The 14516-nt window shown below is 41.4% G+C and overlaps 1 protein-coding gene across 1 annotated transcript; it reads right to left on the bottom strand.

Moving 5' to 3' along the window:
• Positions 1 to 11439: 11439 nt before the first annotated feature.
• On the bottom strand, positions 11440 to 11956 carry LOC141370122 (small ribosomal subunit protein uS10-like). The gene has a single exon (XM_073877671.1). The coding sequence runs from the start codon at positions 11845 to 11847 to the stop codon at positions 11488 to 11490; it is 360 nt and encodes a 119-aa protein (XP_073733772.1). The 5' UTR covers positions 11848 to 11956; the 3' UTR covers positions 11440 to 11487.
• Between the last annotated feature and the right edge of the window lie 2560 nt (positions 11957 to 14516).

Raw genomic sequence — 14516 nt, 5'->3', positions numbered from 1 at the left:
AACAGACAGGGGCCTGGAGACACTATCGTATAGTTTCCATCACACTCACTAGTTTTAGAGCAAATGCAAGAGACCCCCCAGGATGCTTAGAGAAATACAATTTTCCTTTGGTGACCCAAATAAAAAAAAAAATAATAGTCCCTAGGACAGTGGACTGTTGAATCTTGGACACATTGAAAGCTTATTTACTATTCTCAAAACTAAGAAATTCATCCCCAGAAGAATAAACTTAGATCAGTATTTAGCCTGGGAGTCTAGTTCCTTCATTAAATTGCATACAAAGTTTTGCGTACACGTGTGTTTGTCTGCCAGAGCTTTATCTGCACGTTCAAAGACTGGTGGTGGTGCCACGCCTCAGCACAGACCAGACCCCTGACCCCACGGGATTGAGGGTGAAGGTTGCCCAGCTTCCCCACTGAGGACTCACCATCAACACAAGGCCTCTGTGCTGCCACCAGCTCCTGAGAGCTTTGGGCATCCAAGGGATGAAGGGGAGAAGCTGCCCCGGTCAATGGACCAAATGGTTCAATAACTCATTTTGCTGCCAAAGAGTAAAATAAATAAAGAAGAACCTTGCTGGAAGTAGAAACTGTCCATGTTCAGTGCTTCTCAGAGGCCAAGTTGATGGGCTTTAATAGCTTTGGTCGGCACAGGACACAGGCAGACTGTCCCAGCAGTGTGCCCTCTGTTTCCTAGGTAACCGAACTTGAAATAAGATGATGGCTGGAACTGGGTACCAAATCAATTTGTTGAGGTACAAACGTGGGAAAGGCAAACTCCACATAAAACCTTAGACTGAAGCACCCCACATTTATTATCATTTCAGCTTGTGTGTATCTACCGCTCTATTACCTCCCACCCAGCTTAGCCAGCCCTTTCCTCCCAACCACAGAGCCCCACACCTCCCCAAAAAAGAAAATCACAAGTTCCAATTGTGCTGTCAGGATCAATAGGATGCTTCTTTCCATCAGATGAGAAGAGCCAGAGGCAGGTATGCATGGGGAAAGGTCTTTTGTGTTACAAGCCTTAATGGTGAGATTCTGCCTAAAGCAAGGATCTAGAAATTGCTATGTGATGTGGGTGTGAAGAGATCGTTTCACAGTTTCTCCACAGGGAAGAAAATTCCCACGTACTCTAGCTGGTGGATCTCTGATTCTTAGCCTTGGCCTGGCTTCAGTCTCAGGGAATTACCAGTTACCACTTTGGCTAGGTCAAGGGTGAGGTAGGAATAAGGAAGAACTCTCCCTGGGCAACTTGTACCATTCACATCCTAACACATATCACGCTGTATAGTAACTGCCTCATGACTTCTTTGGGCCAACTCTTCTGCTCCGGACTTAGTCAATGGCAACAGCTCACAATGTGTCTAATGAATGAATTTTAGTGGAAATAGTGGTGAGATATCTTTCAGTCTGTTGTAGTATCCTTGGGTTTTTTTACTCTCATCATAGCCTCCTTTCCACCATCAGTCCTTATTTCCCAAATTTACAAAGAAGGGGAACACATTTCCCCCACCCCTGAAGCCAGAGGGCCCCAAGGAGAAAGCATTCTCCCTCATTCTGACGTATAATGGCACTTGATATATGCTTGCCAATTAAGTTGCACTGATTATCATGCAAAATAATCTGACATGATTTTAGAATCAATTTTGGGCTTCCACCTTTTATACTGTTGCTTTAATTATTCAAAAAGCTTTCACTGAGTGTGTCAGTCAGGATACACAGGCATTAGCTAGCCTTGTCTCTAAGGGGCCAAATAGTAAATACTTTCTGCTTTCCAGGCCATTCTGTCTCTGTCACAACTGTTCATCAGTGTTACTGCATCATGAAAGATCACTAAATTCTACCCCTGAAATTAGTAGTACAATATATGTTAACTAAATTAAATTTAAATAAAAAATAAAAAAATAATAATGAATGTATGTGAGTGGGTATAGTTGTGTTCTAATAAAACTTTATTTACAAACACAGATGGAGGGCCAGATTTGGCCCATGGCCAGTAGTTTGCCAACCCATAAGCTAGGCTAGGTTATAGTAGCAAACACCACCAAAATCTCAGAGGCTAAGCACACCAAAATGTTATATCTCCCTCATACTACATGTCTAAGATGGATGCTGCAGGGGGGTGGGGGCAGTTCTCTGTAAAGTTTACTTTACACCATCTTATGACACCACCACCTCTATGTGAGGCTTGTTCCCCACAAGAGAGGGGAGGGCCAATGAGTCAAGCTGGCAAATAAATGTCTTAGCTCAGAAGGGACACATCTCATTCCTATATTCATGTCTCAGTCTGGAACTCATCACTTGGCCATTCCTAAATTCAAAAGTGTGGAAACTATAATCTGAAATTAGAAGAAAACTGAATATTGGTGAACCATAGTACCATCCACCACACTGAGCATTAGTGTGTGCAAAGCCCTATTTGGGACTAAGACCAAGCCTCTGCCTGATACTGGATGAGACCCATGTGCCTACATAAAGAGTGGATGCAAAGCCATCGTGATGAGTGAGTAGTGTCTTCAGTCCTTTAGCTGCAAACTCTGTAATTGGATCTAAGTGTGTTTGGCAAGGATATCAGAGCCACTGTTGTAGTGATTTACACACTCAATGGACAGTGCAAATTCAGATGACCTGTGGTCTGACAAAGGATTCCCCCTGCCCCATCGGTGCCCCCAGCCTACCTCTAGATTGAGGAATGTAGGTCTACAGGGGATGAGGTGAGAAGGAGCAGAAGAGAAGAAAGCAAACACAGCCATCCAGCAGGCAAAAGTCATCATGCACACTTCAAAAATAACAAAATCATTACCTGGAAAACTAGAAAGTTGCCAAGGACAGACATTTAACCCAAGTGAATTTTACACTATGTCAGCAACTGATACCCCTGGGTTCTCCTTTTGAACATCCAAAGACTGGTCAAATTCATTTCCTAAGTAGGAAAAACGCTGGAATGGCAAAGCCTGGAGTGAGGCTGTCAGTGAAAGGAAAAGTAAAGAGACAAACACACATGGCGCACGGTGCCCTCGTCCACCCTGCCTCTGAGTGTTGGGGTGGCACAACAGTCCTGGGCCAGCCCCATGCGAGGGGAACCCAGGAAGTAGAAGTGACTCAGACCTTAGGGGATTGGTTTACCTGCTTAATGAAACAATCCATTTTGTCAGTTCTCAAGAATATTTACCTTCTCCCCAGAGACTTCCAAGAATTAATTAATACTAAATGCTTGTCAGGCCTTTGCCAAGGTGAAGGATTTATTTCATCTGAAAGGCTGGAGGAAGCACAAACAGGAGAATTTGGCTTTATTTTATAAATACCTCCTCTGATGGCACATGAGAAATGACCTTGCCATGTGGAAAATGCCAGGAAAGAGTCCTTCTTATTTTAAAAAAGTGTCATTTCCACACCACACAGATTGCAGGTTACACACTTGCATGCACATAGCCAGATACTTTATATGTATGTGTGTGTGTATATTATATCCACATTATGATGATGTACGAACTATTAGGTATACAGCTAAGGATAAGAACTTTATTATTTCTTCTAAGACCCATTTCTGGTATCTGCAATAAGTAACAACATGTGGCCATTTCTTGGGATTACAGTGAAACAACTGAAATAAAGAACAATTCAAGGTTGTCTGTTGTTTAGAGGAGGCTCAGAGGCAGAGGGGGTCTTACCTGGAGCTTGTCAAGCTGCAGAGTCTGAGGGAACAGTCCCTAAGGCTACCCTTGCTTCTGACATCACCTGTAAATTCAGGGGTTTTTTGAAACTACCTCCAGTTTCAATGGTTCACTGGAACGGCTTGCAGAAATCGCTGAAATGTGTTATACTTATGGCTATGGTTTATTAGAGGGAAAGGTAGAACCAGCCAAAAGAAGACACATGGGGACAGAGTCCAGGGGTTTCCAAACACAAGACTTCCATTGTCCTCAGGAGGTGACAGCCTCCCAACATCAATGTGTGACAATGCACATGGATTGCTGCCAACCAGGGAAACTCCCCCAAGCTTTGGTGTCCAGAGATTTTATTGGGGCTTCATTATATAGGCATGATTGATTGATTTTTGCCCGTATGGCTAACCTCAATTCCAGATCTTTTTCCAAGGAATTTTGGCTGTTATCACATGGCCTGAGGGGCTCATCATGAATTTCTCTATTAGCACAAACTATCAGGTGTGGTCCAAGGGGCTCACTATGAATAACAAAGACTGTCCTATCACTCAGGGAGAACCAAGGGTTTAGTGGACACCTTGCGGGAGCCAGGGACAAAAGTCAGATCTCTTTGGTGAGACCAAATTCCTTACTACCCAGGTCGCAAAGGAGACAAAGAAAAACACCTCCAACAGCTTTCCCTCAGAAGTTTGCTGGGGACAGAGAGATCTAAGCAGCAGCATCCAAATTTCAAGGGAAAATGATTATGTCCCCATGGGAATAATCAGTGGGTTATCTGTTTATTGCTCCTTGTGACTAAGTCCCTTCTGGATGGCATAGTTTCCCAGAATATGACTCCACACCCAGAATCTCTTCTCCTCTCTTTTGTCCACTTACAAATCTCACTTACCCCCAGCTCAAGATCCTCTTCAAGCTTCATATCTCTTGTGAAGTGTGACAGTTTTTAAAAAGGCTGCAAGCTGGTAAGAATGCAAAATGGTACAACCACTTTGAAAGATAGCTTGCTGGTTTCTTACAAAACTAAACATTATCTTACCATACAATCCAGCAATTGAGTTCTTCGATTTTACCCAAAGGTGTTGAAAACTTATGTCCACACAAAAACCTGCACACGAATGTTTATAACAGCATTATTCATAATTGCCAAAACTTGGAGGCAACCAAGATGTCCTCAAGTAGGTGAATGGATGAATAAACTTTGTTATATCCCGACAACATAATTTATTCAGCACTAAAAAGAAATGAACTACCAAGCCATGAAAACACATGCAGGAAACTTAAATGCATATCACTAAGTGAAAGAACCCAATCTGAAAAGTCTACATACTATAGGATTCCAACTCTAGGACATCCTGGAAAAGGCAAAATTATGGAGACAGTAAAAAGATCAGAGGTTGGCAGGAGTTAAGAGGAAGAGAGGGATGAATACATAGAACACAGAAGATTTGGGGGGCAGTAAAATTATTCTGCATGATACTATGATGTGAATGCATGTCATTTTGTATTTGTCAAACCTACAGAATGTAAACACCAAGAGTGAACCCTAATATAGACTATAGACTCTAGGTGATGATGACATGTCAATGTAGATTCATTAATTGTAACAAATGTACCAGTCAGGTGGGGGATGTTGATAGTGGGGGAGGCTGTGCACGTGTGGGGACAGGAGGTCTATGGGAACTTTCTGTACTTTCCATTCAACTTCGCTGTGAACCTAAAAGTGCTCTAAAAATAAAATCTATTACACACACACACACAGGCAGCAAATTCTTTGCCACTCCTCCCATGAAGAAGTAGGGAGTTTATATTTTCTCCTGTTAAACGTGGGTAGACTTGGACTCTGCCTGATGTCCAGGGCTAGGTCAGAAAAGGCTATGCCACTCCCACTTTATTTGCGGGGACACTCTCGCTTAGAGCCTTAAATAGCCATGTAAGAAGTATGAGTACACTGAGGCCAGCACACTGTGTATAGGCCCAGGCCACCCAGAGAAACCAAATGTGGGTGTTCCAGCTGCAGCTTCAGCTGAGGTCCTCAGGGGAAAGACAGCTTCATCCTCTGAGTGTAGATACTTCCAGATGATTGAACCCCAGCCATGCCTCCTCCCAGGTGAGGCCCCAGGTGTGGTGGAGCAGAGACAGCTGTCCCTATTGTGTTCTGTCCAAATCCCTGACCCACAGCGTTCATGAGCATAATGAAATGGTTGCTTTGTGCTTAATTCTGGAATGGTTTGTTACACAACCCTAATAACTTAAACATGAAGGTTGCAAAGAGTAGTTAGTAGTAGGGGATTCTAGAACCCATCTCTCTTACTACGACTCTCTACCCTTGCAACCTTGTGCAAATGATTTCATCTCTTTGTGCCTTGATTTTTCTATTTTAGAATGTAGATACTAGTAGTACGTACTCCATGAGGGTCACTGTAAGCATTCAGTAACTTTAAGAATACTTAGAACACTGTCTGGCATTACAGTAAACCCTCTGGAGATGTCAGCCACTTCTGTCCAAAGCCTTTTCTGACCATACCAGCCCATAGGACTCTCTTTCCTCATTCATCTGGCACTGCTCACCTCTTCCCAGGGACAACTCTGGAGTTATTTAAGCATGTCTTCTCTCCCAGGCTGGGTTGTTGCCATCTCTGGGGCAGGGACCAGCATGCACTTGGCATCCCAACAGCACTGGGCACAGAACTTTGTACAAAATAGATGTTCTACAAGTATCTCTTTAAAAAAAAAGAAAAACAGTGCAGACAAACATCTGCATGGTTCTCATAATCTCAGTGTTGCCCAAAACAGCAGGGACAGTTGCACAGCTACATCCTCATGGGGTCAGCCCAAGACCATCCCTCTTCCTACCAATGCTCCCCTTCTTTTACCACTCACTTACCCTCTAGAGATCCAGTCTTTTGAAGACTTTGGTTCAATGAGTTCCATTCCCCCCAGTGTCAAAGTATGTAAACCTCTTAATGTATTTCCTGAGAAGCTGTTGCTTGGATCAGGGAATACACACACGGAGACTTCCGGTACTACCCAGATTCCTGGGTGTGAGCAAATGGTTGCTGACTCAGACCACTGCTGATATAAGCATTCCTTGATGTACACATTTTGGAAAGTAAGTTGGCACTACATATTGGAAACTAAAAAATATATACCCAATTCTGAGAATTTGGTCTAAAGAAACTGTGTATGAGCAAAAGGGCTTAGTTTTGTGGATCAGAGCATGATCTATAATAGTAAAGGGAAATAGATACAACCAGATGCCCAACAATAGAGACTGCTTAAACATATCATGGTCCATATCCATATCCACAGGTGTTATGCTATTTCTTCATTTAGCAAATGTTTAGCACATGTCTACTCTGCACCAGGCATGACTCTATAGGTGAGAGAAATGCAGAACACAACACTAGACGGAAAGCCTGGCCTTGCAAAGCCTGCGTGCTGGGTTGGAGCAAGTGGGTAAAAGCAACAAACATAACACATTTTTCATAAAAGAACAATATTTGGTATGTTGGAGGGTGATACTGCCTGTGAAGAAAAGTCAAGCAGGGCAGGAGGATGAAGAGTGTGTGGGGGAAGGGTTTGGGTAGGAGCTAGAAAATATTAAAAAGCCTAGCCAGGGACGGTCTCATTGAGAAGATGACATCTAAGTAAAGTTGAAGGGGGCAACTGTGCTTGAAAAAGCTGTGCAGATATGGGGGTAGAGAATGTTCTAGAGTGTTCTAGAAAGAAAACAGAAAATGCATGGCCCTAAGACTGGAGCACATTCTAGAAACAGCAAGGAAGTCACTGTGGCTGAAGTGAAGTGGGCAGGAGAGAAGAGTTAGGTAAGGTGAGGCAGGACCTTACTGATCACAGTAAGAACTTTGAAGTTCAGTCTATGGAAGGAGAAGCCCATAGAGGGTTTGTGCAGAGGAGCAACATAATCTGACTTAGGTTTTCAAATAATCACTCTGGCTGTTGTGTTTAAGACAGACATAATGGAACAGGTCAAAAGGGGGAGATTTGTTGGGAAGATATCATAATATTCCAAGGGCACCTTGGACCAGGGTTGAAGCCGTAGCAAAATTCTGGATCTGTTGTGAAGATAGAGCCAACAGAATTTGGATCCAGGGTGTGACCAAAAGGCAGAAGTCAAAAATAGTCATTCTAAATCTTGTGCAGAAGGAAATGCAATGACAGAAAATGTTCAGGGTATATTTCTAATTGAAGAAAAATGTTACAAAACAATGTTGTTTGAAATGATTCTATTTTTGGAAAAGAAAATACATATGTGTATATAAGAACACTAAAAAGGCTTGAAGGATATCAACTGAACTTTGAGAAGTAGTTACCTCTGGAGTAGGATTACTGACAGCTTTTATTTTCCTCTTTGCCTATTTTTAATTTCTACTCTCCCAACATGAGAATATATTGTTTTGTAACTCATAAAAATAGAATTAAGTCATTTTAACTTGCCCCTCCTCCACCTCCTCCTATATCTGGGTCTGTCAATACAGGATCCTCTTCTAGATAACTTCAGGGTTTCCTCTGTTTTCCTGATGGAATTATAGCCACTTAAGACCCTATAGCTCCAAAAAAAGAAGACAGTAAATATTTAGAAATCCTTGTATTATTTCCCAGAAGCAATCTCACGTGGGGGTGGGGGGCGTCTGGGCCTCATGAACTCAGTTAGCAGATGCTTGGGAAGTTTCAGTGGCAAAATACAGTATGGTAATGTTTGAGTTTTCAAGTCATATCAAATTATTTAACATAAAAAAGTGCCCAGAATGATATCAAGAATGATTGGAGACACCGATGGGAAGCATGACTGCCTCGCTGTTGAGGCTCTGTGTCTTGCTTTCTGAGGAGAAGCAAGATGCGCAGGGGTGGGAAAATGGGGGAAACATGGCACAGTTTAGCCGGTTAATATGACAGAGGGCTGAAGAGAAGATGAAAGAGTGTGCTGGAACATTCAGGGACCTCTGCCTGGAGGTTGTGGAGGTGACCTCAGTTCCAAAGAAAGAGAAGGGAAGGGTAAGGGCAGGCACAAAGAACAAACCCCAGATTAAGTAGAGGGTTTGTTATTTCTACAGCTATTCAGTAAATGACAGCTTCCCCAGAGAAAGCCCCTTAGCAGTGTTTGAATATCCTTTTCACTTTTTTTAAAAATTTTATTATGTTATGTTAGTCACCATACATTACATCATTAGTTTTTGATGTGGTGATACACGATCCATTGTTTTCATATAACACCCTGTGTTCATATGAGGCCCTATTACTTCTCATACCTGTCCACCCAGTCGCTTTGTCCTTGGAAAGTTTTCCATTTCCCTAAAATGAAACTGTATTCGAGTTAGGATGATTTAACGGATCCTTTTCTTCTTTTAAATGAACAGTTAAAACAGAATCTTTTAAATGATGTGCTTGATGATATTTATGTGTTTAAGAAATGAATTCTTTAGCACAATACTTTTAACATTGCCAGTCTCCCGGTTAATGACTTAATAAATGACTCTTACTTTTGGTTTAGGTAAATATTTCCCTCTCCATTATCATTTATTCCCTTATGGGAGTCATGGACTGCCTCATAAACTCAGCACAGAGAATTGTTCTAAGTTTATTTTATTTAATATTTAATTGAAACTACCTATAACATCCATTAGGGGAGATAATGGATTTCTTTCCTTTTCTAGAAAATCTGTACTCCTATAATAGTCATAGAATGAGCATTTTATACACTCTGGACCTGGGTCTACCCGAGCTCTCAAATTGTGCAGATTTGGAATCAGGCATGAAGGCAATTCTCTGCCATTCTGTAAATATCCAGCCTTTGTCACTGCCTTCACTGTAGAGAGAAAACTCCCCAGGAAGAGGGGAGTCAGTGTGGGTGCATTTGTCTGGGAAGGTTGGGGGAGGTCATGGAGAAGACGTGACCAGCAGCAGACCTGTGAGCTGGACCCAGGTGATCGGAGGCTCCTCACCCCCTTCCCTATATGGGGTCCTACGTGCTTTTCCTGCTCCCAGAGGCTGCTCCAAGGACATAGCCTTGAGATAATGATACGGTGTTGAGAGCATCTGCCTGGCCTATGGGACTGAACCTAATTAAAATCTCTACATAAACCTTTAACATGTGGTGGGCAGGTGCGGGGATCCTCAACTTGCTGTGGCCCAAGATGAATCCCATAGGTAAGTTCCCTTTGCTTATAAAAATGCCACCTACCAACTTGCAGTGGCCTGTGTGTTTTCTTCAGTCTCTGCCTGTCTTCCCAGGACAGGAGCCAGTTTCTGATTTCACCCAGAAAACTCCTAAGGGGGTTATGAACCACCAGCAAGTCAGCTGGTAAACTGAGTCAGTGACGAGTGACCAGACATGTGTGACACAGGCTCACATGGCATTGGGTTCAGATGTTTTTCCCTCAATAGCAAAAGCATTATTATCAACCACAACAGATACAATCCACGGAGTGCCAAATCATGCCTGTCATGGACTGAGGAGGTGTGCTTGGCTGTGTGCTCCTTGAAAGCCAACACCAGTGTCAAGACTCCCCTTGTGGGTAAATCCCTCCTCCTTTCCACCCCACCCCACACATCTCTCTAGCCCTCTTCCCTCCTCTGGGCTTTTCCCAAAGTACCTGTCACAACTTAACTTAGTAAATACTTACTGTATCTTGCTCAGTGTGTGTCTCCCTCCCATACAATTCAATCTCTATGACTGTTTCCCAATTACTAGTACAGTGTGTGTACTCAATAAATATTTAGAGAAGAATGAATGAATTGTCCCCCACCGCCTAGAACACAGTAGAATGCATGAGGGGATCCATGGGTTTACACATTTTATGTCATGTAATCCTGCATGATAGGTATTATTAGTCCCATTTGACAGACAAGAAAACTGAGACACAAAAAGATTCAGTGGTTTGTTCAGGGTTGTGAGAGTGGTTGACAGTGGAGAGAGGATGCAAACAGTTCTATCTAATGTCAAAGCTCCTATAATTATGCTAGACTGAACAGGGCTGTTTAATGTGGAATTTGGAAACAGATCCATTGAGAACACACAGATTTACGGATGTATATGTGTACATTTCATTACAGCTTGTAAACACTAGTGGCTTAGAGACAAAAATCTAAGATCTGGCCCAACTTCTCTCTTTTTTTTTAATTGAGGTATAATTGGCCTGTAACATTATATGAGTGTCAGGTGTACAACACAATGATTTGATATTTGTATATATAGCAAAATGATCACAGTCTAGTTAACATCCACCACCAGAGGTAGTCAGAAAATGTTTTTCCTGTGATGAGAACTTTCAAGACCCACTTTGCTAATAATTTTTACATATACAATACAGAATTATTAACACTAGTCACGTTGCCATACATTACATTCTTCAGAACTTGTTTATGACTGGAAGTTTGTAACTTTTGACTCCCTTCACCCATTTCACCACCACTCCCCACCCTCACCTCTGGCAGCTACCAGTCTGTTCTCTGTATCTATGAGCTTGGGGGCCTTTTTTTTTTTTTTCTTTTTTCCCTTAGATTCCACACGTAAGTGAGCTCACATGGTATTTGTCTTTCTCTGTCTGACTTCTTTCACAGCATAATGCCCTCAAGTTCCCTGCATAATGTTGCAAATGGCAAGATTTCCTTGTGTTTTTTTTATGGCTGAATAATATTCCATTGTATATATACCACAATTTCTTTATCCTTTTATCCATCAATGGACATTTCAGTTGTTTCCATGTCTTGACTATTGTAAATAATGCTGCAGTGAACATAAGGCTGAAGATAAATTTTTTTTTTTTTTAACAACTGATAATCAATTTATTAAAAAGGTTGATTTAAGCATCTGCAATGGTGACTTCAACCTCAACTCCTGGCTCAATACTGATGGAAGTAATCTGCTTAACAATCTCAGAAGGACTGTGCAAATCAATGAGTCGCTTGTGGATCCTCATCTGAAAACGATCCCAGGTCTTAGAACCTTCACCACAAGGAGTTTTTCTTGTAGTGATTCTCAGAGTCTTGGTAGGCATCCGAACCGGTCCTTTCACTTTGAGATTCTTTTCCTTTGCGCCTCTGATCAAGTCAGCACATACCTTTTCCAAAGATTTTACGTTGTGGCTGGTGAGAGTAATTCTAATTCGGTGAATCGCCACCTCCGGTTCCACGGGTGTCTTCCCGGTGTCTTTAAAAGCCATGGCTGCGGCGCGGCTTCCTGACCGACTTGTTCCTCAGTGAGAGCGAACAGCGGTGGGTCAGGAGCAGGAGCGGGGCGTGCAAAGAACCGCTACAGCTGCGACCGCGTCTTCCTCAAAGAGTGAAGATAAATTTTTTAGTTAGTGTTTTCATTTTCTTTGGATAAATATCAGGAAGTGGGATAGCTGGATCCTATAGTAGTTTGATTTTTAATTTTTTGAGGAACCTCTACACTGTTTTCCACAGCGGCTGCCCCAATGTGTATTTCCCCTAACAGAGCACAAGGATTCCCTTTTCTCCACATCCCCATCAACACTTGTTATCTTTTGTCTTTTTGATAGTAGCCATTCTAACAGGTGTGAGGTGACATCTCACTGTGGTTTTGATTTGCATTTCCCTGATGATTAATGATGCTGAGTATCTTTTCATGTACCTGTTGGTTGCCTGTTGGTCTTCTTTGGAAAAATGTATATTCTGATCTTCTGCCATTTTTTAATCAGATTGCCTGTTTTTTTTTCTTATTAGTTTGTATGAGTTCTTCATATATTTTGGACATTAATGTCTTCTCAGATATGATTTGCAAATATTTTCTTCCATTCAGTAGGTTTTCTTTTCATCATACTCAAAAACTTCTCACAGCAAAAGAAACCATCAACACCCATTGAAAAAAAAGTTAAAATAGAACTACCATATGATCCAGCAATTCCACTTCTGGTTATTTATCCAAAGAAAATGAAAACACTAACTTGAAAATATATTACCATCTCTAGCAAAGAGGAACGGTCTGCTTTGCTAAAACATACCAAAGAAGGAGACCAGCGCAGAATTCCCTCTTAGGGTATTGCAGGGCTATGCCATTTTGCTACAAATGCAGATTGCCTTAGTGCTTTCCCCCATCCTTCATATCCTAATCTATGGAAACAGTAAGAAGTTGCCATCATTTTATGATATCCTTTTACATACCTCAAGGTAGCTAATAGTTTTTTATATTGGATAGGGCCCATGATTAATGGGAATTAAAGGATGCTGAAAATATATAAAGCAATTCTTATTTACAGTGAGTTGTTCATTACATTTGTATTTGCCGCCTTCAGTAGACATCTAGAACTGTGCTGCAATAATTTTTTCTCACACAAGGTTAAATTGCACCCCCCTAAAAAAGGATACGTTGAAGTCTTAACCTCCAGGACCTCTGAATGTGTCTTTATTTGACAATAGGGTCATTGCAGATATAATTAGGTAAGATGAGGTCATACTGGAGTAGAGTGGGTCCTAATCCACTATGGCTGGTGTCGCTGTAATACAGCCACATGAAGACCACACGGGAGAAATCCATGTGATGACAAAGGCAGAGATTGATGTTATGCAGTCACACCCCATGGAAGGCCAAAGATTGCCAACAAAGCACCAGAAGCTAGAAGCAGCCAGGAAAGATTCCCCTATAGTTTTCCAGACAAGCATGGATCTGCTGACACTTTGCATTTGGACTTTTGGCCTCAAGAACTGTGAGATAATAAAGTTCTCTTGTTTTAAGCCCCCTGGTTTGTGGTGCTTGTTATGGCAACCTTAGGAAACTAATACAATTATATAAATTATATAAAACTAATACAATTATATATATATATTATATATAAATGATTTCTTTTTGATCAACTATCTAACTTGTATTGATCTGGATGAAAGTGCCTCTCCACATTTTACCCATTTCCTCCCATTTTGAGAGACTTTGGAAGCTTCTGAATGAAGAGGCTATTTTCAGAAATAGTAATGAAAGTTTCAATTTTGGATGCATTTAATTATAATTTAAAAATGAGTAGCACTTCTTCCAAAAAGATCTATGGGTGGATTCATCTGGGATTCAAAGAGGTACTGAACTCAAACGACTCACTACTGCCACAGTCTTTAATAGATAACCAATTCTCTCTAAGAATAGCCGAGCATTATTCTAAAATTAAAATAATCACTAAAGCTGGGTGACAGAATGCCCTTATGTGTGCCTCTACAGGCCTGGCTATGCCAGATTTAATTAAGGAGTTTTATTTGCATCAATAAATTATTATCCAAGGTAAAATTAAAGTTATTCGATTTGTTCACATGCAATTTCGTTTAGGTGTACAATTAGTGGTTTAAGTCTATTGCAAAATAATTCAGCCAAGAAATCAATTTTAGCACCTACAAAAAGCCCAACCAAGCTATAATTACAAGCTTCCAAATGCTAATTGCATACAGTTTTGGATAAGAAATATACATATATATCATCTCACTGTTTACGACCAAAAAATTATGCTTGCATAAAACACGGGAAAATTGTCTTCATTATTTACAACCTTCTAAAGGCTAAGATGTTCCTTTTAGAACCCCTTTGAATGGGTCCACATTAGAAATTATTGTCTTCCTTGGCTGTATATGTACCATTTACTCTTCTTGTGCAGTCAGAAAGAAGCCAAAATGGGCTGAAGCAGAGAGCCCCATAGGAGGAGGCAGCAGGGACCAGAGATCAAAGCAGGAGCTGGGACCTCAGAGCAGAGCCTGGGTTTGGGGGGAACTTCTGTCGCCTGTAGTGTCAACGTTATTCTCATCTATAAGAGAAAAGGTCACAAGTTGGGGGATGGGCAGCTAATGGAATAACTGATGAAAATGATGTTCATTTCCAAATAGGAAATTAGATATA

Source organism: Callorhinus ursinus, unplaced genomic scaffold (assembly GCF_003265705.2).
Source record: "Callorhinus ursinus isolate GAN/ISIS: 27379988/994484 unplaced genomic scaffold, GSC_fseal_2.0 scaffold26, whole genome shotgun sequence".
Lineage (NCBI taxonomy): Eukaryota > Metazoa > Chordata > Mammalia > Carnivora > Otariidae > Callorhinus > Callorhinus ursinus.
Note: the sequence above shows the minus strand (reverse complement) of the source record. Positions and strands in the feature narration are given on the sequence as shown.